At 34.5% G+C, this 27,958-nt stretch overlaps 1 protein-coding gene across 2 annotated transcripts in view; it reads right to left on the bottom strand.

Moving 5' to 3' along the window:
• c11.1 (maestro heat like repeat family protein c11.1) overlaps positions 1-27,958 on the bottom strand; it is a 763,927-nt gene that overhangs the window by 712,731 nt on the left and 23,238 nt on the right. The window contains exons 2-4 of one of the 2 annotated variants that reach the window (XM_090407949.1): positions 24,470-24,524; positions 13,067-13,212; positions 7,280-7,411 (exon numbers count right to left, since the gene is read on the bottom strand). In XM_090407949.1, coding sequence (XP_090264075.1) covers positions 7,280-7,411; positions 13,067-13,212; positions 24,470-24,524 — 333 coding nt within the window. Of the gene's footprint in view, positions 1-7,279; positions 7,412-13,066; positions 13,213-24,469; positions 24,569-27,958 lie in introns of both variants that reach the window. The other variant, XM_090407950.1, reaches the window with a different exon arrangement.

The following is a 27,958-nucleotide window of genomic DNA, read 5'->3' on the forward strand; positions in this document are numbered from 1 at the left end:
CTGAGGTAATTTGGACATGTAGAGAGGAAGGGTGAGGAGTAAGTTGGTAAACGAGTGGAGTGTATGGAGTTGGAGGGAAGGAAGAAAAGAGGCAGGCCCAAGCTCGGGTGGAGGGATAAGGTGACAGAGGATCTTAGGGAGAAAGGATGGAGTCCGAAGGATGCCCCGGACCGGAGAACTTGGAAGAGGAATGTTAAAGATTGGTGTGCCGACCCCGTTTAACATGGGATAAGGCATAGTGAAAGAAGAAGTAAGTATTCACATGTACACTGAATGAGATTTAGCCAATCAATACTGAAATGTCAGAGCAGCTAAAAGTGCACCAGATTAAACAAACCTACTGTTTTCATGGAACCAAGGCTAACAAATAAAAGATCAGATACTGAATCGCACTAAATATCAGCAGAATTCAAGAAGTACCAGCAAAAAAATAAGTGGAGGTGATATCTTTATTTTGATGACACCAAAACAAAGACAACAAAAACAGGCAAAACTCTTCTAAATAACTATAAGATATTGAAATGGCTATGGTATTTAACACTAAACACAAAGATAATCTTTTTGAATGGTAGGTTATTTTAAGTAGAGTGATGTAAATATGAAACATACAAAAATGGTTAAAAAAATTAGGAGAAAAAGAGCAAAAACTACTAATAATGGTAAATATGTATTTTATTTCTATTTACACAGACCAGTCATAACAAACACCAAGTTCCAACATAACTATGCACGTACATTTTCATGGAGACAACACAAAACAAATAAAGTATGTTATTTTTAATAGTGATCTCTTCACACTGTGGGTGCTAAGGGTCAAAGCTGTATAACTGAGAAGAGACTATATAGCCTTTAAAGGAATGCAGAGAACCAACCAGGGCTTCTGACCTAATGTCCAATCCTCACCTTGTCATGGTGCTCCTACTAGGAGCACCACAAGGTGAAGATTGAAAAACTGTACTCTTTGCAAAATTGCGAACAGCAAAAAAAAAAGTCAGCTACAGGAACAAATCCTGAAACACATCCTAACTCAACATCATCAGAGTTCAAGATCAGTACTATCAACATAAGAAAACTGAATGGCAAAGAACTGGAACTAGTAGAAGAATTGAATAAGTACCAGATTGACATAATAGGAGTGACTGAAACAAAAAAGACAAAAACTGGTGAAATCGTTCTAAGCAATAAATACAACAAAATGTTATATTTAAGCAATAAATACAACAAAATGTTATATTCAGGCAATAACAATCAGGTAAAAGGAGTAGTAGTAGCTATAGTATTCAACACTAAACTTGAAGCTAATCTTCTTGAATGGCAGGCAATATCAAGTAGAGTGATGTTGAATATCAGAATGAGGAACTGGACAATGAGACTTATTTGTGCTATGGTCCCACAGAAGGTCCTACTAAGATAGAAGTGGAGGAATTTTTTGAGGCTTTTGAGAGGTATTTGAACATTGTGGACAATGCAATGCCTCCTACTTCGTAGCATTTCTATAGAAATGCCACAAAATAGGAAGCAGGTCTTTCAGCAAGGCAATGTACTATGTCATAAGGCTGCTGCTGTAACTGTGTAGTTTGTGGCAATGAACGTCACCACACTTGACTGGTCGCAACTGAGCCTAAATGTCAACCCTGTTGAACACCTGTGGAAAAAACTGGAGTGTCAGGTAAGGTCAATGAACATCCATCCCCACAACAGTCCAGGACCTCATTACATGCATGCAGGAAGAATGGTCCTAATTTCCCATTGTTCGCTATCGTACACTTGTGGAAAGTATATCCATAGGATTGCTGCAGTCATCAAAGTGAGAAGGGGGTCCATATTATTAAAGTGCATGGCATTGCTGTCTGTTCCTCACACTATGGTGTCTGTTGACTTCTTTCCAAGTATTGTATATATAAATTCCAAAAATGGATCTTCCTGATCTTAATGGAATTATCCCAAATTTGAACTGTAGACTTCCTATTCATTTTTTTCAAAGAATTTAAGAGCATTGATATAAAAACAATCTTTACTTAAAACATATTGCTCTTGTTCAACATGTAACCCTTTATCAGATGACATATATCATAATCATCATTGCTAGGAGTACAGTTTGCTGATGTTTCTGAAAAATACTTAGAGAATTCTGTAAAAATAATCATAATTTACAATTATAAACCATTTCACAATTGTTTCTCCACACTAGTATTTTATTAGTTTTGGTTTTGTAACCATATATAATTGACAGGGCACCTGTGTAGCTCAGTGGATGTGGCGTTTGCACACCACCGCGCTAGGCCGCACGAAGGAAGACTTGGTTTCGAGTCTAGTCGGCGACTAGAGGAAATTTTTCTAAGCCTTTTTTCGACCGGTTCCCGAGTTAGTCGATCTCTGGCACGGGCAAGCAGGTTTTTCCTTCCGGAAACTCAGGTTTTTCGTCCTGTAAACTCAAGAAAATCGACCGTAGAACCCACATTATTTCAGACATTAAAAAATATATTGTGTTAGGGTTAGGGACCATGAGATGGCAGCACATTTGAGCCGTCTCTCTTCACTGCGTACCGCTTACTTAGTGATAGCATTGGGCCATCTGTCTCTGATTGCGTACCAGTGGAGATTTAACTGCCCACTCAGTCTCCAAAAGTTAGATAGGGCTAAATGGCCTCGCCTACTCCCGTATATGAGAATAAAAAGCGTTAGTTGATTTTTTTTTTTTTTATATAATTGACACTTGCGATATGCCCTATAACAGGTCTGCACAACATATGACCCGCAATGCTATTTATTTTGGCCCGTCTGCCTGATTGAATTATTTAATCATATGGGGGAATATGAAATTAGACGATTTTGTTCTGAATCAGGATAAATTTAAAAGTTTGTTGGATACTGCTTACCAGGTATTTTGTATATTTGGGAGCACATATACTTGTGAACAAACATTTTCGGTCATGAACTTGAACAAAACCAAACAGCATTCATCTTTAAGCGATATCAATTTAGAGGCCATATTAAGAACGGCCACTTCAAACATGACACCAAGCTTTGATAAAATAGTGGCAACAAAGAAATGCAATGTGTCACATTTTGACATTCAGTCACTGATATTTCACTGAGAATAAGTGTGATATTCTCAGTGAAATTATCATTAAACTTTGTGTTTATGTTTAAGTGGTTTTTATTGAGAAATTTTGCAACTATATCTGTTTGTAAATAATTTTGATTATAATTTTAATTGTAACTGTCTAAAAAATTTAAATACGCATATTAATTAGTAGTTACTGTAGACCTACTAACAAATTTATTTAAGTTTAGCTGTAGTGGACTAGTCTAAGATTCTAGGTCTGAAGTGATCTGGCTCTTGGTCAGGTGGTCCAAGTTGGGTTTGGCCCTCAAAGACAATCAAGTTGTGCAGGCTGTTAAGTTCTGAATGAAACTAAAATTTAATACATTTTATATTTCCCTCAGACATGCATTAACATTTCTGGGGCCAATATTGATATATCAGATGAATAAAGTTAATTGTAATTTATCAGCAACACTAATATTTTGAGAAAATACTTATCTGTATATCGTGTTGTAAATAATGAATGTAAATTTTCTAATGTTAACTTTGTGTAAATTCTTGTGTATTGCTGGGAGAAAAATAATCAGATTAGATATTGATGGCCAGAAGCTAAACACGTGCACCAAGTAGAAGCGCATAATAGGCATATTAAAAAAAAAAAAAGAAACACTGAACAGGTAAACTCATTTCAGTATAATGAAACCTATTCTCCTGATACAGTGATTATGAATAAGGGTAAAGGATAGATTCAAAAATTAAAATGTACTAAGAAAAAGAATTGGTCTAGGGAATTTTCTAAAAATTTAGCTAAGGATGTTCCAGAATCTGAGTCCAAAGAACAACCAGAAAATATTTCGTAGTGAAGAAATAGAGAGACAGTAGAGCTCAACTGTGGAGGGACAGAAACTTCTGTTTAAGATGAGAGCTGATTTAATAATATCCAAGAATCTACCTACAGATAAACATTCTTTTAGAGAATCTAGTGTTCCTAACAAGAAAAAAAATCTCACAAGAGATATATTCCAAGATGTGTTAGATGGTCAGTTTGCTAAAGACTGTTATGTTAAGAAAAAAAATTTAGTTATCAACATAAGAAATCTGAGAGTAAATGATAATTTAGAATTGATTCTAATATCATATTTACTAGAAGAGAAATGTCAAAATACTCATTAGACATGGGTAAAGCTAAAGGCAGCACAAACGCTCAGAGTTTGATGTAGCATTAGAACCTTATGCTACCACTGATAATCCTTTAACAGTTTTACAAGGATTTATTGAAAATGGACATTTTGAAATCTCACTTGACACAGGTGCATATATTTCACTCATTTCTTGTACTTTAACAAAATTAAAACTACTTACCAAATGAAATTTCAGTTTTGAGTTATCCAATTAAGCTAAAGGACATTTTTGAATCAGAAATTTCAGCTGATAAGCAAATAAATACGTTTATAATAAATTTAGTTTAATCCTTTATCCAAGTGTGAGCAAACAAAGTTTACGCATGAAAGTATCTTCAGGACTGGGGTAAGGTGGTACAACACCGGGCAACTCGTTGCAAAGGTGGAGCAAGCTAATGGAAGGGCCACTACTCAGACTAGTTTTGACCTTTATTGAGGTCTCTTCAGTGGGAGCCAGGCCCAAGTGGAGATACCAGGCAGAAGCATTAGCAGGTCATCTCTACTTATAGGAGTTGCCAAATGGTGTGCCACCCTTTTTTTAATAAATTACTCTGGATTTAGAGAAAGATGTTGAAAGTTTATTTTTCACTTGGTTAGACTATAATAAATTTAGTTTAATCCTTTATCCAAGTGTGAGCAAACAAAGTTTGTGCCTGAAAGTATCTTCAGGACTGGGGTAATGTGGTAAAACACCAGGGCACGCCTTGCAAAGGTGGAGCAAGCTAACTACATCACTCCTATCTCAGTATCTTCCATAATGCAAAACACATCCCCTTGTGGATATGTATAATGTTATGCATTAAGGGAAGGGTCACTACCCAGACTAGTTTCGACATTTATTGAGGTCTCTTCAGTGAGAGCCAGACCCAAGTGGATATACCAGGCAGAAGCATTAGCAAGGTCAGATGACCTTGCAAGGTCAGATGTTGTACCACCTTACCCCAGTCCTAAAGATACTTTCAGGTGCAAGCTTTGTTTGCTCACACTTGGATAAAGGATTAAACTAAATTTATTATAGTCTAACCAAGTGAAAAATAAACTTTCAACATCTTTCTCTAAATCCAGAGTAATTTAATAAAGAGGTGGCACACCGTGTGGCAACTCCTATAGGTAGAGATGACTTTCACTTGGTTAGACTATAATAAATTTAATTTAATCCTTTATCCAAGTGTGAGCAAACAAAGTTTGCGCCTGAAAGTATCTTCAGGACTGGGGTAAGGTGGTACAACGCCAGGCAACTCGTTACAAAGGCAGAAGCATTAGCAAGGTCAGATGACCTTACAAGGTCAGATGTTGTACCACCTTACCCAGTCCTGAAGATACTTTCAGGCGCAAACTTTGTTTGCTCACACTTGGATAAAGGATTAAACTAAATTTATTATAGTCTAACCAAGTGAAAAATAAACTTTCAACATCTTTCTCTAAATCCAGAATAATTTAATAAAAAGGTGGCACACCGTTTGGCAACTCCTATAGGTAGAGATGACCTTGCTAATGCTTCTGCCTGTTATCTCCACTTGGGCCTGGCTCCCACTGAAGAGACTTCAATAAAGGTCGAAACTAGTCTGAGTAGTGGCCCTTCCCTTAATGCATAACATTATACATATCTGCAAGGAGATGTGTTTTGCATTATGGGAGATACTGAGATAGGAGTGATGTTAGCTTGCTCCACCTTTGCAACGAGTTGCCTGGTGTTGTACCACCTTTCCCCAGTCCTGAAGATACTTTCAGGCACAAATTTTGTTTGCTCACACTTGGATAAAGGATTAAACTAAATTTATTATAGTCTAACCAAGAAAAATAAACTTTCAAATAAATACTTTTATTTCAATCCTCTGTATTCCTTTAAAAGTCTTTCATCAATTAATAATTCTTCCAGCATCTTGTAATCCAAATGTACAATTAATATTTGGAATTGATTTTCTGAAATTTTGTGGATAGTAGAGTATCCTTATATGGACAAGAATACTGTTTTTATTTTCATTCTTTCTTTTGAATTTTCGAAATGTCGAACCTTGCATCACGCTTTTGCTATCATTCATTTTTTCAAATTTTTTGAACCTTGCATACATGCTTGTTCGCAGTCAACACCTCTCACCACCTTATCTTTAACTGCACTTTATTTTTTTTAACTTCTGCCACATTCACATCACTTTCGTCTTTCTTAGCATTGTTCATTCTCTTTTTCAAAACTTTAACATTTTTTGCTGCTCTTTTACACCATCCATTTCTATCACACCAGTACTTATCATTGTCGCTATTAACACTTTCAAGTTATCAACAAATTAGCACTCATCAAGTCCTCATTCAGCTCACACTTCGCACACACCGCCTCCTTCCATTCACCTTAAATATCCAATATAATAGGTGTGCCATATATAATCAAATGAGTACATATAGCACACCTAATATTTCACGAAATGACTGAAATTGAATTCCTGCATGGACAAAGCTGCAGCCATCTTGCATTCACTGGTTAGTATACTAAGCTCTAATTTTTAAAGAATTTGTAAATAAACCTATACAAAAAATCCCACACACTAATAACACTGCAAGCACACAACTTTTATAGCAACTCTTACTCATGAACACACACACACACACACACACTCATATACTATAAATTATTTCAAAAACTTATCTCAAATGGCAGCCCTCTTTACACACCACTACTTCTCGTGACACCAATTAATGTATATAACTAGTTCATAATTGTTACAAATAACTTTGGAACATATGTACCTACACAACTACAGTCCTGATAACACACCTTTTTTACGTGATCACGAGCATTTCAGTGAAGGAAGTTTATTAATAATAATGTCAAATTAAGCAATGTGTAAAGTTTTTAACTGTACTGCAATTATTACCTCTCAGAAGAGGATAAACTTTAGCTAAAACCCTTAATTTTTGGTAGGCTCAATTCTCTATTTCCCTCCCCCATACTTTACAGATCTGATTATCCTATACTGACATATCTTTGGCATGAATATCATAAAATATTACAGTAATAATTTTTCTATGGCATTTAAAAAACATAATAATTTACCTTAGACGTAACCATTTCTTCTACAGACTGTTTGATCAGGTCTATTGCAACAATCTTGTTAATGTTTTCTAGGGAATCATTACATACATGATCCATGACTCCAAGAATTAAAATCTTATGAGCAAGTGGAATCTAAACCAATAATATAATATTAAAAAAAATTATAATTTTGAATAACTGCAGAGTTGTTGTTTTTTTAACTTTTAAAACCAAAATCAACATTAAATACATTTTACACCTTCAAAGCCTTCAAAAAAAAAAAAAGCAAACAAGGCTAAACCCTGTAAATAAACTATTTTCAAGCCTTGACGAATGCACCTAAGAGGAAATCACTTCAGATTTCTTTTTATGCACCCCATTTCTTCAAACTACCAATAAGAAGATATCAGATTAAAATTATTTCTTCTTATGAGTAGTTTGAAGAAACAGGTAAAGAAGTCACATTAACGTGATTTCTTCTTCTTATGGAGACTTTAAAAGATTTAAAATGCAATAATATATAAAGTGTGAATTCGCAAGGCCAAATGTGTGTGAAAAAGGAAGACAATTGATTATCTCGAAACATCTGTTACTATAATTAACCTGTTGCGCTCTGTGCTCGTGTGTAACAGACTAGTTCTACAGGTCTGATGTCATCTGCAAGAAGAGAGATTGGTGTTGGCTGCTAGCTGAGTTGCATCATGTCTACATAATGGCCTATAGATCGAATAGAATCTCCCAGATGATGTACGCAAATTGCTCTGTAAATGTAGGCCATCTGAGAGATGATGTTTCTTTTATAGTGGCTAACAAAGAGTTATGCATCCTAGAGGAGACTTCGGAATGTCATCCCTACGATGCTGAACAAGCTCAAAGGGTTAAGGATTAATGTTGCGAATTTTTAAAAGAATTAAAAATTCTGAGAGAAACTTGCATAAGTTGTTCTCAATAATTTTAAGCAATAAGCAATCGATAAACAATTAAGGATAATGAGACCTTGTGGAAAGTGTTGTCAATGCTTGAATAACTATCATTTTTGAAAACATCATACACATACCAGCCACTGAATTAGAAACTTATTTACTACAATGTTGGACTGCCTTTAGCCTGAATTACAGCACATATATGCAATTTGCTATAGATTCCACAAGATGTTGGATTGCATCTACATACACAACACCATGCATTCACCAGACAGTCCTTTAACTGGTTGAGATCTGACAGAAGAGGACTTTGCTCCTGAATCTGTTTTCCTAACATGTCCCACACATTCTCAATGGAGTTCAGATCTGGGCTTTGTGGTGACCAGGTAAGATGATGGAAGTTGTCATGCTCGCTTAACCACTACTGAACAATTCTTACATGCTGGGCAGTAGCATTGTCGTCCATGAAACAACCATCACCTGCTGGATAAAAAGTCATCATTGCAGGATGGACTTCATCAGCATCAATGTTCAAATATTCCTTGGGTAACACTTGACCTTCCAGCAATATCAGGGGACTCATTCCATGCCAGCAGATCATGCTCTACACCATGATACCACCTCCAGAATCTTGACTTGTGTTTACAAGGCAAGCTGGGTTCATTGCTTCATGGGGATCTCACCAAATGCTCTGCCTACCATCAGTATAGAACAAGTTGTACCGTGACTTGTCAGATCATAGGACTTTCTTCCTGTCTTCTAGTGTCTTTCTTCTAATATCCTATCTTCTAGTCACAGTGCTCCTGACACCACTGTAAACTAACTTTCTGTTTCTATACAGAAATCAGTGGTTTTTCCTGTATAGACATGTGACTTCCAATATCCTCTTCAATTCCCTGTGCATGGTTTAGGAATGGCCTTCATTAATGCTTTGGTCAACTGCTGCCACACACAGGAAGTTCTATTTGTCATACAAGTCTTCTCTGATGATGACGATCTCATTTCTGACAGAATGTCTTAGTACTATAGTTGTGCCCCTTAGAAAAGCAATATGGGTTATTTTTTCACTGATTAAACATTCAGGTTATCTACCTTTTGAGAAACCAGTCAGATCTGTTGTTCTCAAAATCATGGCTCCATCCAGATGCACCCTCAATAAGCCCATTAACGATCTCCAAAAAAATCCTTTGTTATTCCCATTGTGATCAACACTATTGATGATTACTGACCAGTAGCATTCTTAAAAGTTGCTTAGTGACAAAGTATTTTGCATATACACTATGTAAGAGACATTTACGTATATATCTGCATAAAAGTTTTTAATTCAGTGGCTAGTATGAGTATAAAGGGAGAGTCATTTCATTACCAATATTTTTACCCTAGTGACAGTTTTGTATTCAAGTCTTCATCCACTAATAATCAAGAAAACAGAATTAATGAAATGTGACAAATATAAAGTTAATTATATGATGTATAAATATACTGGCTTGATTCACTTTACATAACCAATAACCGAACAAGACAATATGAAGCATGCTAGAGAAGGCATTGGAAATAAAAAGTAACTAAAAGTTACCATAACAGTTAAAAAACAAGAATTGTGGAAAGTAGAATAAAACTGTGCATATCTCCACTGTCAGGGTAACTGGGATGCAGAAACCTAGCTACAGAGATAAACAGAATTTTGAGAGCAACAAACAATGAATAAAGAAATTTCTGAAACAGAAATCAAAAATAGACTCTAGATTTGACATTCTCTGACACGTGATATCACAAGGAATTGTGTAGAGTGTAGATTGTATAGAGTTAGAGAGTAGTTCAAGCTGGCAGTTTTTCAGATGATCTGAAAAATATCAGATCTGGTTTTGATGCCTGTAAGTGATATTTACATTATTTATGTCTGTGTTAATAAACATCATTCATGTTTACTTCCTTGCATCAGACTTTATGGTAACACTAGTACAAAATATGAAGCAAGTAAGCAAAACTTATATAGCATCAATGTAAGACCAAAAATAGAATTCTCATAGAATTGTGAATAATCTTTTACAGAAAGTTATTGCATCTGAGTAAAACCATTTGTTAACCAGTTCCAATAAATCTTATGTACTTAAGCAGAAAGAATACCAACTACACTAAATTAATTCTTTCAAAATGTTTGTCGTGGCCTCTTTAAACTTGTCTGAAGTATATGTGGCTAGAATACTTCTGAAGTATATCCTAGTGTTTAACTTCTGTTTTCATTAAAATAATATGTTCTTAATTCTAACCTTCATAAAATCTTTATTAGTTAAAAATTATATCCCCTGGTTCATGATTCCTGTGAAGACCTCTGAAATTTACAAAATCTAACTCTTCACATGAGAAGCTATTCATTGCAGATATCAAACTGGTTGACCACTGCTGTACCTTCTCCAGTATATTTATGTTGTTTCTAAGACAAGTACTTCAAAATTGAATACAGTATTCTGAGACATAGCAGTTTTGTATAAGGAATAATTACATCTTTTTTGTCTATTAACTATTTTCTGGGAATTAATAAAAAAATCCTGTCTGCAGTTTCAGCTGCTTTATTATATTGTTTAGAAAATTTCATATTAGGATGTACTATTATTCTCAGGTCTTTATCATCTTCCATTGCTTTGATAACCTAAAGGAGCAGCCCTTGATCTTCATTATTATCTATTCTAGCCACATCTGCAAATTTTTAACATAGAAATTCTCATTCCACTATTAATATCACTGATAAAAATTAAAATGGATGCAGTACTGGTTCCTGTTGAATATTTTGCATCCAACTGGAAGCAAAACATTCACTACCACTCTCTGCCTTCTCTTCCATAACCATCCCAACAATTTCAGGGCCCTATAGTTAATGTTGCATTCTCCTATTTGTAAATAACACAAGTGTATAAGCATGAAATGTTTTAGTAAAATCCAAACATATGATGCAAAAACTATTATCTGCATCCCACTCTTTAGTAATAGTGTTATAGTAAATAAGTTTGTTAAACAGGACTTACCATTAACAAATTAGCACTTATTTTTATTGGCATTTAAATGTGGGCAGTCCTTAACAGAATCCGTTATTTTACGCACAACAAGTGAACTAGCAAGTCTGCAGACTTCCCCATATTGCTTCTTGACATTTCTTTATGGATGTGTTTCCACTCATCCCACGTGTTTACAACACAGTTTAGAAAGAAACCTTAGCTGGCCAGTGCACTAGACCACATACTCAAACAAAGCCACAGCAGCCTTTGCTATGTGACAGATTAAACATATTGTTGGTACAGATATTGCAAATGCTCTTCAACCTTTTATTCATTCTATCTTCAAGATAGAATGAATAAAAAAGTAGTGGACCATTTCTGTACCATAAAACAGATCCCGTCCCTCCCAACCACAGTTTTCAGTTGGAAGAATACAATCCTTGGACATTACTACTACGCTACTTAATGAAAACACAGTAGGAAGATTCATCACTCCAGAGTACTAGTTTCCAGAGTGCAGTTTTTGCAGCTTAAGCAGCACTTCAATGATTATTCAATATAAACATTTGTTTTCATGTTCAACACTTAAGCTCTGTTTGACAATTTAGATCAAATTTAATGTGTATACTGACATTTCCTTTATATGTGCATCATCTAGAACAGTGGTTGCCAAAGGGGTCGATATAACATTGTTAGGGGTTGATTCAGGCTCAGAGGTCGATTGAAAAATATAAGACATCATTGTACGGGTAATATTTAATTCGGTTAACTTGGATTACCTCCATCCTGAATGACAACGCAATTAAGAGTGAATCGTGGGAACAGTGACATGAATAGGACCTGTAAGATGGAGCAAGGTGATGACAATAGTTACGGAGGCCAATCATGTAGGCCAAAATGACGTATTTACCAATAAACGGATATCGGTGGTTCCGGCACGGCGGGAGCGAGATTGCAACATGTGCATGGTTGCTTATTTACTTATAAGAATTCGATCCCAGTCTCATTTTTGCACATCGACATACATATTATAATTCAATCGTTATTCATTCACGAACTAAATTTCTCTATGTTGAAGAGTTGAGCAGGGCTGGTAATTTTGTACATCCTATATATACCTATAGGAAGATTGTATTATTATTTTGTTATCTAAATTAAATTTTATATTTTATATATTATTTATCCCCCCTATCAAATATGTAATGTTAAGAAGGACGTCAAAAACATATCCCTTTGACGTTAAGCCAATATAATAATATATACTATATTATACATACAAGAAACACTGTAACTATAAAATAAACAATCTAAAAACTCACATAAGCATCTTTTTTGCTTGTCCTATTATAATTACGTAATAGTAAAATAGAGGGGGTCGATAAAAAGTCAAGAAACTCTTGAATGGGTCGACAGTCAAAGAAGTTTGGCGACCCCTGATCCAGAATGACATCTACATTTTTTGCCTGCTCTTTACATCGTATACTTCTGTTAGGATATTTCAATACTTGTGGTAGTTTGCTTCTCTTATATCAATCATATGGGGAGATTAAATTTTTTAACTCAAAATAGACCCCACTGCCATCTACTGTTACACATGTGGTATGAAATAAACAACGTAGTATGTTTTGTTGAAGTACTCCATCTTGAGGTTTCCAAAGAATAGAACAAATGAAGTCAGGTAAAAGGGGAGAAAAAATTCTTAGGTAAAATATCCATTAGGTACAGCCTTCTGTAATGGGTAGTTGTATATCTTTATTTACTATTTCAATTGCTCATACATCATTCATAAAAGCCAATACTAAGAATGATTAATGCACATAATCCTAGCATCTTTTAGAAACTTATGGTTCCCAGAATTCTAACTCTACTAAAGGTAAATCAAACATACATACCTTCTGATGTCGATGAAGATAAGAATGACAGCTGCTAAGAACAAGGTTTGGTTGATATTTTCCCAAGTTATAAAGGGAATTGCATACAGCTTGGCTAACATGGTCATGTTTATCAAAGACAGCATCAATTAAGGCCAGGACTATTGCTAAAAAATAGACAAATCATTGTAAATGACCCCTAAAAGGATTCAACACAAAATGAATTAATTACAATGAGAATAAAACACAAATGTTACTACTAATTCACTGCGGTTTAAAATCATATGAATATGAAACATGATAAACTGACTAAGAAAAAGAAAACATAACTAAAAAAACTGAGAGCCTTCATGGCTTAGTAGGTAACAACAGTTACCTACTAGATTGACTGGAAAGATCTAGACTGAATTTTTTTTGATGAAGAACTTTTGTAAGACCTTTTCAAGTGTAAATGAGTTAGCTTGTCCATGTAGGGAAGGCAGGACTTTTATAAATATAGGTTTTCATCTTACATAAGAGCCCAAACAGAGTATAAATACACAATTCACTGATATAGGAATAAATTTTCAGATAGGTTTAACTGCCCTATATTAGTATTAATTAGATTTCTGTGAATCTAACCTTAACATTGTCTGAGAAGAAGAGATGAGACTAAAAAATTGTCAAGATTAAAAACTTTTAAACTGATAAGTATATCCATAAGAAATAAGTATGTTGTTATACAGAATGATTTTTGTCAAAATTTATCTTCAACTGCTGGAGTGTAAAATATGTTTCCCACTACTTCCATATCATTAACTATTACTTATATCATTGTATACCTCTTTTACATCTTACAACTAATATTAAGAGCAATGGTAAATGTAGTTTTCAGAATAATTCTTCCCTTTGTCTAGATATTATATACTTCTAAATAATTTATTTCAGTAATGAATTGGAATCTGAAGTGTTAAACCAAACACTACTTAGCCATGTTGCTATTCATGATCCTTCAAGGATTATGAATATCAACATTTTTAATGTCACCAAAAGAAAGGAAAAGGAAAAAAAAAAACTTCCTCAATGAAACCTTTTTATAAGCCATAATTCCTACCTAAAAAGCTTTAAACACAAAGCAAAAGTAATAGCATCAATTTATCTGCTTTTTCCATCTATCCATTAGCATATAGTTATTCTTCAGCTCTGCTGGAAATTTTTCCTGAAATTCACATTCTCAAGTTTGCATGTGCATATTTGCAGAGACATCTTAATTTTTTTTTTTATTGAATATAATCAGATCCATTTCAAAGTCAAAATACTGCAGATGAGATGTAGTATGACTCTGAAAAATGAAACTACAAAATGTTTCAAAATGATATAAAGCAGTAACTCTACTCTGGATGGGTTGAATTTAAATTTTGGCATTTAAGTGATCCCTTCAAATTCAATTTTTTACCAAACGAACTTTTTAACTAATGGCACCGATGTCTGGGGAAACTTTTTTCATTTGTTTTGCTTTATTTTTATACAAACCCCATATGTAAAAGGTCACAAAACTCGACAGCGCATCAGTACAACACGTACGAATGCAGTCAAAGAAGACAGAAGTAATTCTTAATATGTTTTTTGAAATTTTTGAAAGCTGGAGGTTGAAGTCCTTAGGGAAGAACTATAGAGGAATAGTGTTCCAATGTACAGCAGTATTTGGAATGAAAAGAAGAGATGAAGTTAGTTCGGTAAGTATAAATCTAATTGTACACAGAAGCTGATTTGAAGATGCTTGTGTGCATACAGGCTTAAGGGAAAGTGTAGGAATGGTGGTAGCCAGTTCAGCACACTAGCACAGGAATATACCAATAAAAGAGTCATAAGGCAGAAACAATGTCTTAAGAAAGTGGCTGGAGTGAGAGTTTGAATGATGGGTCACTTATTAAGAGGAAGATATCTTCTTTATCTTAAGAACTGCAAAGTTGAGAAATTTCTTAAGCAGAAAAAACACCTAGTTTTTTGGAGTATATGAGGTAATGGATGCCATGTGACATATCTTATGTGGAGATCTCAGTATTTTCAACGGTGAAGGGAGGATAAGTGTGGTCTGTCTTGTGTGAAATAAGACGTATTATTATGGAACTGAAATTGACAAGGTGATCACTCTACTGAAATATGGTGAGGGGATCAGTGTTTAAACCTATGATTATGGAAGATCCTGTAACTCTGTACATATGGGCACTTCAAGGCCCATATGCTATGGAAGAAAGGGACATAATCATCAAAAAATATATAGTAAGTGTAAGTAAATAGTATATTTGCCCCTCCATATATGGAAAGCTTGTGAATCAAGACAAAAATCAGATTCAGATGCAGAATCAAGGCAAAAACAGGCGACTGGTGATGTGTTTAATTTGTACATAAATGATACAAGGAAATAAACTGAAAGAATATATTCAGTTCTTTGCTGATGATGATGCACAATTAGATAAAGAAATAGTGAATCAAGTGAATGTGGAGAAATTGCACGATGATTTAAATAAGCTGTCAGTATGGTCAAAAGATAATAGGTTTCAATTTAATGTGGAAAAGTGTAAAGTTATGCATTTTGAGATAATTAGATTGGATTATTACTGTACTGTGCTATGTTCAGCATTAATGGAACTGTACTCCAGGAAATAGAAGAGGTTAGAGATTTAGGGGTGGTGGTGGTGGTAGACAGAAAGCTGAAGTTTAGAGGACATATTGCTAAAGTAGCCCATAAGATTACTTGGCTTAACCCTCCTTACCTTAGGTATACAATTTAATATAGCTTCCTTTAGATGCCCCTTAACTATCTAGCATGCACTAACAATATCCTTTCCTTGCAGGGTTTTGTACCATGGTATAGCTTTGAGTTTCCTCCTAAGCTTGTCATAATCTCCTGCCTTGTAACTGCACATATATTTCCTTATGATCAAGACTAGAGACAACATACAGAGTTCTGAGAAAAGGTAAGAGAATGAATTCCTCCATTTTACACAAATTATGGACTCTACAACCATGTTATAATTATTTTAATTTCCTGACATTTCGACCATCATATTAAGGTCATCATCTACAGCAGGGGTGGTCAACCTATGGCGCATGCGCCAAAAGTGGTGTATCGCATGATTAGAAGTGGCGCACTGAACCCCAGAGAAAAATTTTTAAAAATGTTGTATACAATTTATATATATATATATATATATATATATATATAAACACACAATTAACCTACCACTGAATTCTAGAGTGCACACTTATTATACTTGTTTGATCTTGAAGCAACAGGCACGGCAAATACTGGCATGCATCGCCAGTTACTCAATCAGTTTACAGCTGGCTCTCGTCATAACATTCCATGAATTTCTGATTCGATGTGAGTGAACAATTCTGTGTTTTCGAACTTATATATTTTTACTAACAGTTCTTTAAGTTTAAGATAAGATTTCTGTTTTCATGAAGGCTTAATATAGTTCTGTAAATTTAAAAATAATTTTTTTCATTTTGAACGCGTATGTCAAGTTCTTGCCCGCTCCCTTAATTTGCTGATACTGAAACCTGCAATTATTTGGTGTATTTGTATGTGCGTGTTTTTATGTTTTTTTTAATACAATATCTTTCCTTTTTATTTACGTATAGTAGATTTATTCCTAAAATTTAACTGATCATCAGCAAAGCTTTCATAATGAGGATTTGGGTTGTGTGTGTGAATGCCAGCTGATTGACTGTTTTATGCAGGAAGCGATCTCGTATTTCATTGGACATAATATATTACAAGAGAGAGAGACGAAAACACTCTATGAAAAAATATATATATAATATTTTTAAACTTATAGAACTGCATTAGGCCTTCATGAAAACAGGAATCTTATCTTAAACTTGTAGAACTGTTTTTGAATGTTCATAACGTTTAAAACCATAAAATAATTTAAATAAATTATTAAATAATAAGCTTTACTTTTTGAAATATATATTTTTTTTTACAGTCAGTTACCCATTACTTTGCAAAAGAAAATGAGCAGAAGAAAAGCAGAAGGTGATAGCAAATGCCAGTTTAAGGAACTGTGGGAAAATTAGTTCTTATTTAAGCACTCTCTCAGATAATAGAAGACATGATCTTAACAGACACTATAAAAAACATCAAGTTGAATTAGAAGAAAAACTGAAGTTAGTTCCTGGGTCTGAGTTGCAGAAAGAATAGGTGGTTAAGAAAAAGGAAGAAATAAAAAAGAGACAAAATATATTTGTGAAACGAAGTTGTGAAAGTGTGGCAATGCTGGAGGCATCTCATGAAATTGCCTTTGTGTTGGCTAAAAAACACAAGCCTTTCCTTTCTCCAATGGAGAGGAAGTTGTTAAGCCCCATCTCGAAAAATTTGCAAAATGTCTTGGTGATGAGAATGTTGTAAGAAAAGTAAACCAAATTGTTCTGTCCAAGCAAATAATTACAAGATGCATCGAACAACTTTCCCATGATGTTACTGAGCAATTAAAAGACCATGTTCATGCTTGTGCTTTCTTTTCTTTAGACTTGGACAAATCCGCTGACATATGTGATGTAGCCCAATTAAGCATTTCTATAAGAGGAATTGATGGTAATTTTAACATCTTTGAAGAACTTATCAGTCTTGAGTCACTTCATGAAAAACCAGAGGGTCAGACATACTTGACAAAGTAAAGTCATGTCTAGAGAATCAACAACTAGATTCTAGTAAGCTCATCAGTGTTTGCACTGATGGAGCGGCGTCAATGATAGGTAGAGTTTCTGGGACTGTAACTTGAAAGGTTTTTAGGTCATTCTCTACTAAAGTATCACTGTATTATACATGAATAATCTCTGTGTGGAAAAACTCTAAATTTGAAGCATGTTATGATACCAGTTGTAAAGTGTGTGAATAAAATTAGAGCAAGAGGTTTACACAGAAGAGAATTCAGAGAAAATAGTTCCTGGGTCTAAGTAGCGGAAAGAATAGGTGGTTAAGAAAAAGGAAGAAATAAAAAAAAGAGACAAAATATATTTGTGAAACGAAGTTGTGAAAGTGTGGCAATGCTGGAGGCGTCTTATGAAATTGCCTTTGTGTTGGCTAAAAAACACAGCCTTTCTCTGATGGAGAGGAAGTTGTTAAGCCCTGTCTGGAAAAATTTGCAAAATGCCTTGGTGATAAGAATGTTGTAAGAAAAGTAAACCAAATTGCTCTGTCCAAGCAAACAATTACAAGATGCATCGAACAACTTTCCCGTGATGTTACTGAGCAATTAAAAGACCATGTTCATGCTTGTGCTTTCTTTTCTTTAGCTTTGGACGAATCCGCTGACATATGTGATGTAGCCCAATTAAGCATTTTTATAAGAGGAATTGATGGGTAATTTTAACATCTTTGAAGAACTTATCAGTCTTGAGTCACTTCATGGAAAAATCAGAGGGTCAGACATACTTGACAAAGTAAAGTCATGTCTAGAGAATCAACAACTAGATTCTAGTAAGCTCATCAGTGTTTGCACTGATGGAGCGGCGTCAATGATAGGTAGAGTTTCTGGGACTGTAACCTGAAAGGTTTTTAGGTCATTCTCTACTAAAGTATCACTGTATTATACATGAATAATCTCTGTGTGGAAAAACTCTAAATTTGAAGCATGTTATGATACCAGTTGTAAAGTGTGTGAATAAAATTAGAGCAAGAGGTTTACACAGAAGAGAATTCAGAGAAAATAGTTCCTGGGTCTAAGTAGCGGAAAGAATAGGTGGTTAAGAAAAAGGAAGAAATAAAAAAAGAGACAAAATATATTTGTGAAACGAAGTTGTGAAAGTGTGGCAATGCTGGAGGCATCTTATGAAATTGCCTTTGTGTTGGCTAAAAAACACAGCCTTTCTCTGATGGAGAGGAAGTTGTTAAGCCCTGTCTGGAAAAATTTGCAAAATGTCTTGGTGATAAGAATGTCGTAAGAAAAGTAAACCAAATTGTTCTGTCCAAGCAAACAATTACAAGATGCATCGAACAACTTTCCCGTGATGTTACTGAGCAATTAAAAGACCATGTTCATGCTTGTGCTTTCTTTTCTTTGGCTTTGGACGAATCCGCTGACATATGTGATGTAGCCCAATTAAGCATTTTTATAAGAGGAATTGATGGTAATTTTAACATCTTTGAAGAACTTATCGGTCTTGAGTCACTTCATGGAAAAACCAGAGGGTCAGACATATTTGACAAAGTAGTCATGTCTAGAAAATCAACAACTAGATTCTAGTAAGCTCATTAGTGTGTGCACTGATGGAACACCGCCAATGATAGGTAGAGTTTCTGGGACTGTAATTTTACTTGAAAGGTTTTTAGGTCGTTCTCTACTAAAGTATCACTGTATTATACATGAAGAATCTCTGCGTGGAAAAACTCTAAATTTGAGGCATGTTATGATACTGTAAAGTGTGTGAATAAAATTAGAGCAAGAGGGTTAAACAGAAGAGAATTCAGAGAATATTGTGAACTGCTAGATATGGAATATGGTGATCTCATCCTTCATTATGAGGTTCGCTGGCTTTCTAAAGGACAAGTTCTCAGTAGATTTTGGAAGCTGAAAGAAAGTGTTCATAATTTTCTGGAAGAGAAGGATGAGCTGCATGAGGAAAAAGCTCTGTTGTTTGGTGAGAAATGGCTATTTGATTTAGCATTTTTAGTTGATGTTACCAGCCACCTCAATTATCTAAATTTGAAACTGCAGGGCAAGAACAAATTGCTTTCTAGCTTAGTAAATGACATCAGTGCATTCAAAATGAAATTAAAACTGTTCATCTCCCAGTTAGAAAATGGGGATTTAAGTCAATTTCCACATTTAAAAGAACATAGTGAATCTGTTGAAAATAATGGCAATTTTACAGAATATACTGAGAAACTCAGATTATTACAAGAGTCCTTTAACATTCGTTTTAGCGACTTTGCCAAAGAAGGCAAATCCCTTTTCACTCACTGAACAAAAAAATCTTGACGATGCCTAGTAACATACAAATGGAACTTATTGATCTCAGAACCAATTCTTTATTGAAAATGAAATTTAATGAACTAACATCACTCCCAGATGCTTCTGATATAATTAATTTCTGGCGATTGTTGCCCTGTGAACATTTTCCAGAACTGAGAAAATTTGCTCAGAGTTATATCTGTCATTTTGGAACTACGTACAGATGCGAATAAGCATTTTCATAAATGAAAATGATTAAGAACAAACTACGGTCACGACTGACTGATTCAAATTTGAAAAACTATTTGATGCTTTCTGTAACTGCTTTAACTCCAAACATTACAAGCTTAGCAAAAGCAAAGCAATTTCAAAAGTCAATAAAATAATTAATGTTTATCTTGTTTATATGAAATCCTTTTATTTAAAACTGCTAAAAGTGACTATATTACCATATATATAATAAATCATTTTATGCATAACTGTTAAATATATCCATATTACCATATTTTAAAAGCACTGAAAAGTAGTATAAGTTTGTATGGCGCATCTTAATTAAAAAATGAAAAAATTGACGCATGACCTATAAAAGGTTGGCCACCCCTGATCTAGAGTATACACATATATATATATACAGAGACAAGCTAAATTACATTTCACGTAGTATGCTGAAGAGACAATGATTTGATCGATGGTTATTCTACTGGTCTGACCTCTAGTGAAAATAAAATAAAATTACAATAAATAAAGGAAATAAAATAAATTAACTACATCAAAGCTATATTCTATTTAAGACAACATCAGAGAAACATTCTTTTATATAGATAGTTTTGTTACAGTGAAAATGATGTCCTAATTTAACATGACAATTGTTATATTAGATTTAGGATCCTGGATTACCTATCCAGGATCCTTAATCTCTTAGGGAGAAAGGTTAAGTAGGTAGAATATGTGCCTTCCATATGTTTGGGATTTTTAGACCTTCATTATTGTTAAGATTATGGTGACTGATAAGAATCTCATAGGCCTCCTTAAATTTACATTCATAAATGTAAATTTAAGTTTTGGCGTGATGTAAACAACAGGTTTACATCACATCATATATTGACAGTATTGACCAGAAAGTGACATTAGCAGTTCTGGAATCCTATGGAATTGATAAAAAACTAATAGCTATATTAAAAGATGTTTATCAGAATGCAGTTGCAGCAGTTAGAATAGGTGATGATTTGAGGAAATGGTTTAAAACAAGCAAAGGTACTAGACAGGGAGACCCAATATCACCAAGCATTTTCATCGCACATTTAGAAAGAGCAATGGACAAATTGAAGGAAGATGCCAAAGGAATATCTGTACACGGAACGAGAATTAACAATCTGAGACTTGCAGATGACATTGAAGAAGACGAAAGAGAACTACAAAAAACACTGAAACTGTTAAATGAGGAAAGGAAGAGATTTGGACTTGTTATGAACTTGGAAAAAACAAAGACAATGGTATTTGGTGAGAAGAACATGAAACAAAAGATACAAGTGGATGGAATTGATATAGAAAATGTAGAACAATTCACATATTTGGAAAGTAAACTGACATATGACTTGGACTGTAAAAAAGAAATAAAGATCAGGATTGCAAAGGGAAGAACAAATCTGAAGGCCATGGATAACATCTGGAAAAGTAAAGTGATTAGTCTGCAAATAAAACTAAGAGTACTGGAAACATACATCTCAGCGGTGTACTGTATGGATCTGAAACGTGAGTAATAAATAAGGAATCAAGAAAAAGAATTTTGGCATTTGAAAGAACTTGTTACAGGAAGATTCTAAGAATAGGATGGGTACAGAAAATCACCAATGAAGAGCTCTATCAGAAGATACAACTAAAACAGAATCTAATGCAGAAGATTATAAAATGGAAGCTGAAATTATTTGGACACATCTGTAGAACGAGTGAGGACCGGAAGATAAAGACATTTATGTTTGGTATTTTAGATGGTTTAAACAGAAGAGGTAGACCCTACAGAGAATGGATAGACGATATAAAAGATTGGTGTGGAATGGGTGTACAAAAACTGCGACACTGTGCACTGGACAAAGAAAGGTGGAAGAAGATAGTGAAACAGGCATCAGACATTAACGGGCAGTGAGCCCATGGTTCGTGATGATGATGAAACAACAGGTGCTTTTCCAGTCAATTCAGGGCAAGATCAAAAAGACTAGCTTGACCATAGTTATTATATTTAATGTGTTATTTATGTTCCTTATTTCCTGATAGGAATTGTGCGTCCTGTTTCCCCAAATTACAGGTGCAATGAATACGGTATACCCCAGGGTGTGCCAGTGAAGGAATGAATCCTTGGATGTGTTGAGTAAGTTCTTTAATTTTGCAGTAGGTTAAAAGTGGCTTTAAGGTTGTATTTCTGTAGTATTGTTTATTTTGTCTGATATCCCTTTAATGTATGGAATGGTTACAGTTTTATTGTTTTTAAGTAAGGTCTTGTGAAGAATTTTGTTGATAGTATTTTGACTTTAGCCATTTTTTAGGAAGGTATTGCTGATAACTTTTAATTAATCTTTAAGTGCTTGTTCATTGGAGCAAATCTTCAAAGCCCTGTTTTTTAGTGTGTTAATAACACCTGGTTTTTGTGTTGGATGTGGTAGGAGTTTTTTTTTTGTATATATTGGCCAGTATGTGTCGGTTTCCGGTAAACAGTGAAGGGAAGACTGCAGGAGGAAGACGTGTATCTAGAAACGGAAATGTGTTCTGCTTTTCAATCTCGATTGTGAATTGTATGCATTTGTGTTGTTTGTTTAGATGGCTAAGGAAAGTGTCTAGCGGCCATGGGGTCAGATAGCGAAAACATCATAAACGTATCTAAGCCAGACTTTGGGTTTTAAAGGAGAGGAATCTAGAGCATGTTGCTCAAAATGTTCCATGTAAAAGTTAGAAATGGGGGGGGGGGGGGAAGAGATAATGGTGAGCCCATGGCTGTGCCTTCATTTTGTAGGTAGAAAGTGTTTTGCCATACAAAATAGCCAGAACGTAGTACATGCGCAAAGAGTGCTGTGATATCAGGAGGGAATTTATCCTGTAACAGAAGGATTGTGTCATTGATTGGGACATTCATGAAGAAGGCAGAGATGTCAAAACTGACTAATAAATCATCTTTTTCCAGTGTGATGTCTTTGATTTTTTTACAAAGTGTTATGTGTGTGTGTGTGTTTAATATAGAACTAAAGGAAAGGATTAGGAGAGTGAAGAGACAGTATCTATCAGAATCATTAAAAAATTAGGATATTATAAATGAACTTGGCATTGCTAGCACATAACAATCTGTAAACAGAGCAAATCTAAGGTAATACAGTCACTTAAACAGAATGGGAAAGAAAATGTTAGCAAAATAGGTGTTTGGTAGCAGCAAAAAAATCCACAGGAAGATCAAAATCTAGGTGGAATGATGCAATTAGTACTGCCTTAGAAGACCAAAACATAGGATTTGATAATATTTGAAATGTGATAAATAACAAATTTGGAAGAAAATTTGATGTAAATCACACTGTATTAGTTTTGTATCGTGTATATCACTTGAGGATATACAAGGTGCTACTCAAAAGTTTGGGGAATTTGATTATAAAAAAAAATTACTTACCATAATGCCTAGTTTCCAAAGTCTCCTTCAAAGTAGTCCCCATTGAGTACACATACAGTGATCTCAGCAGTTTTTTTGTGATTCCATGCATACCTGGAAGTCCTCAAGCATGACTGCATTGAGACCTCTTGTGATTCTGCCTAGATCTTCCCAATCATATTAAAACGATGCCCTTTTAGTCAGAATTTCATCTTAGGAAAAAGTCACAGGGTGCAAGGTTGGCTAAATAGGGGAGAGGAAATTACTTGTTTTTGGAAGCCAGCAACTGTTGAACAACAAGTGATGTGTAGGTGGACATGTTGTCATGACTGAGTTCTCCATCATGACAATGCGTAGGTGAGCACATTGTCATGATGGAGAACTCAGTCATTGTTCTTCCACTTGTCTGGACTAAATGCTCTCTATTAGCTACTTCAAATCTTCACAGTAAAATTTGCTGTTAACAGTTTGACTGGGAGAGGGGTGAATTCCTTGTGTTGGCTGATATTGCTTTTCTTTGGCAGAATCTAGCAAGAAAATCAAACTGCTAAAAACACAACATTACAAAAACACATGGAACCCAAGAACACAGCCTCTCAGCTTGCAAGCTGTTGGCATACTTATTCACAAAAGGTACTGCTCACTCCATATAGTGATGAAAGGCTATACTACTGGTTTACATGTGCTATTCAAATTCTCTGAACTTTTGGGTAGCATCTCATATCAGTAATTTGACGATGCATTTCATGAAAATGATTATGTTCATATGCTTCTGTGAGTAGATAGTAAATTAGTTAATAAAATATCAGTTAAAAATAAAATTTTAAATATTTAATAATAATAATAAAAACTTACAGTCTACCTGTCCTCCTGTTGCTCGTACCACATCCTCTCCAGATCCTGGCATCATCTTTCATAAAAGAGGTATAAAATATTTTGTGATTCATAAAAATGCTATCAAGAAAACAAACTATGATTAAAATATTTGGAACAAGAATTTCATGATGTTCAAGACAGTTATTTTAGAGAAATATAAAATTTTTTTTTATAAAAGTTATTTCTAGAGGTATATACGCTAACCACTCGGCCTGGGTGACCAAGTGGTTAGCATATCTACTCTCCAGCCAAAACGCTGCGGGTTCAAATCCCACTGTGGCATGGATGTTTGTGATTGTCTGTGAAAATACTAGTGGTGGTCAGTGGTAGATGAGGTTGGTGTAGATGATGAAGGTAGTTGCGGTTGGTGTAGTGGTGGAGACAGAGAATTTTTTGTAGAGTAGGTGCCCTCCATCGATGAGTCTTTGGGCTCCCTGGAAATGTCAAGTAATAATAATATACAGTAGAAACTCTGTTATAATGATCACGGTTACAGCGAATTCACGTTTATAACGAATAATTTTGAAGGGATATTTGAATTATATTTGATTTAATGCATGTATTTGATGTTTATTATGAATTCGTTTCACGGGAATAACGAACGAATAATACACGTTAGTCGATCCTTTACTGACATTTCGTATGTACGCATTTTCTGGTTGTGGAAAAATGTTGCGAGTCAAATGGAAAATTTTATCAGTTTCCGAAAAAGCAGAAATTATACGGGAGGTGGAAAGTGGCCAATCAAATCTGACAGTAGCAAAGAAGTATGGTTTGTCCCCATCTACAATATGAACAATTGGGAAGAATCGCGAGTTGACTCTGAAAGCTTTTGAAAACAATTTATCGAAGTGTAAAAAACTTAAAAAGTGTAATAAAAGTGATAAAAGTAATAAAAAGCGCAAAGAACCACTGGCTTACCTATTAGCAGACCAAATTTGAAAGTTCAAGCTGAAAAATTTGCTGTTCAACTTGATTATAGCGATTTTAAATGCAACAATGGGTGGATTGATCGCTTTAAGAACAGAAACAATATTGTCTATGCAAAAGTAAGTGGCAAGGCGTTGTCCATTGAAAAAAACGTTTCTGACTGGATCAAGAATGTATGGCCGGACATCAAATGAAGGTATGGATACAACAACATTTATAATGCAGACGAAGCAGGTTTTTTTATAATTTAATGCCCGATAAAACTTTTCAATTTAAAAACGAAAAGTGCATTGGCGGAAAACTTATCAAAAACAGACTCATAGTTTTAGTTTGTGCGAACATGACTGGTAGCAATAAAAGAAAGCTTCTTGTAATTGGAAAATCGGCAAAGCCTAGATGCTTTAAAAACATAAAGAAACTTCCCATTGATTATACAGCAAATAAGAAGGCCTGGATGACATCTTCAATTTTCAAAAATGAAATTCACAAGTGAGATAAAAATCTTCGCAGTGAAAACCAGAAAATTTGTTATTGATAGACAACTGTCCTGCCCATCCTGTAGTGGCTAATTTAACAAACATAAAACTTGTTTTTTTGCCACCGAATGTGACATCTGTCTTGCAACCACTTGATCAAGGCGTAATTAGATGTTTTAAATCCCATTTTTGTCGTCTGTTAGTCTTTGAACTGATAGAAATCAGAGAAAAATCCCCGGAAAATGCTTATGCTTACGACTCGAAGATCAGTGTACTTCACGCAATACGTTTAATGAGTGATGCTTGGAATTTGGTGTCATTGTCTACAATACGTTTTAAGAAAGCCTGTCTTGCGGAATATGAGTGCGAATCTGAAGAAGATGAAGAGGATAACTTACCGTTATCAGCGTGGTTAAAAGCGCGAAACGTGAACAATTTTGAAACTTGTGCAGAGATTGATAATTTTATAGACATTGATAATGGCATCGCAACTTCGGGTATACCGACAGACACTGATATCTTAAAACAAATCTCTCATACACCAGAAGAAGATAATAGTAGTGACTCCGAGGAAGAAAATAGCAATGATGAGAAAATCGTTACCTGGTGTGAAGCAGAAAGTGCTTTACATATTTTAACAAGATTTATGGAATCGCGATCTGTAAGTTCAGACGACACATTCATCTTAGTGGTATAAGGAACAATTTCAAACATATGAAATATGAGTCTTGTGCAAAGCAAAGCATGCTTGATGATTTTTTATGTAAAAATGTGAAGTTTTAAAAATAAATTTTTGTTCTTTATATGTATGTATTTACCCAATATATCTATGCTGAGAAAAATCTGAAAACATTTTTAATTCGCTCAAATTATGACCTTTTTGGATATAACGAATAATAGTTATTACGAACAAATATATGCGGTCCCGTGGAATTCGTTATAACCGAGTTCTACTGTATTTCTTTTTTTGAAAATATGCTGGCTGATATTATACATAAGTGCCATCAGCCAACACAAGAATAGCACACACATAGCTAAAATGAAGTTGAAGTCCTTCACTATTTAATGTATGATTTCCAAACAGATAAAGATGCTACATATGGTAGATGTAATCAAGTATGAACTGTGATAATGTCATTTACTCAACTTACTTATTATCTGATTATTAATTATGATCGACTACACTCAATTTGAAAGTTTTTCCACTTAACTGCACTTAAGTTCAGCTGATATTCCAATAATTTGTAAACAGATATTGCTTCAATGTCAATTCCATTCTCTTCTCATGAATAATACCTATAAGACAATGCCTATGAACTCATAAACTAAAAATTACTTAATATGGGCTTCACCATTGTTGATCCAGAGAGATTTTGCTTAAGTAAAATACTATCTTATTTATATTCTGCACCTATTTGGAGTTTTATCTCTGCTCATGCATTAGCATGACTTAACAGGTGCAGAAATAAATTTAATAGATATAATATTTTTGACTTGATATCTAAGGCACTTTTGGCTTTACCTAAAGAACCCATATAAATCAAAAGAATAAAGATGCAAAGTTAGTGTTGTGAGTTCAAAGATGAAGTCAGTATTGTAAAATTATAAAAGCAAGCTTAGATAAATCATATTCAGGGAAATATGAAAAGCATAGAATAGAGACTGCACATTTGTGTTTTATGATGTGGAGTCAATTAGTAGAGTGGGATTACTGAAGTGTGATTTATCCTGTCACTGACAAGAAAAGACGAAGTGTTTTCTGTTAAGCTAGGAGGGCAAGGGGGAATAGTGCTGTTGAAAGCAGGGAGACTGCACCTGTTCAAGATGAAAATGCAGAAGATGGGAATGGAATTTGTTTTGAGACAATATAGTGTGAGATATGGAAATACAGAATGGAATATAGCAATAGCATCTCAGAGCAAGGGAAATCTCAGTTTCTAACAACTAACTACTTCAGACAGCATATAAGAAAAGGCACATGACGATAGAAACTTTGATTTGAATCACTGCATTAGGTATTTTTGTAAATATGCAAAACGGATGTGCATATTAACGATCTGAG

This window comes from Typopeltis vanoorti, chromosome 18, assembly GCF_054136105.1.
Source record: "Typopeltis vanoorti isolate ZY-2024b chromosome 18, IOZ_Tvanoo_1.0, whole genome shotgun sequence".
In the NCBI taxonomy this organism is placed as follows: Eukaryota; Metazoa; Arthropoda; class Arachnida; order Uropygi; family Thelyphonidae; genus Typopeltis; species Typopeltis vanoorti.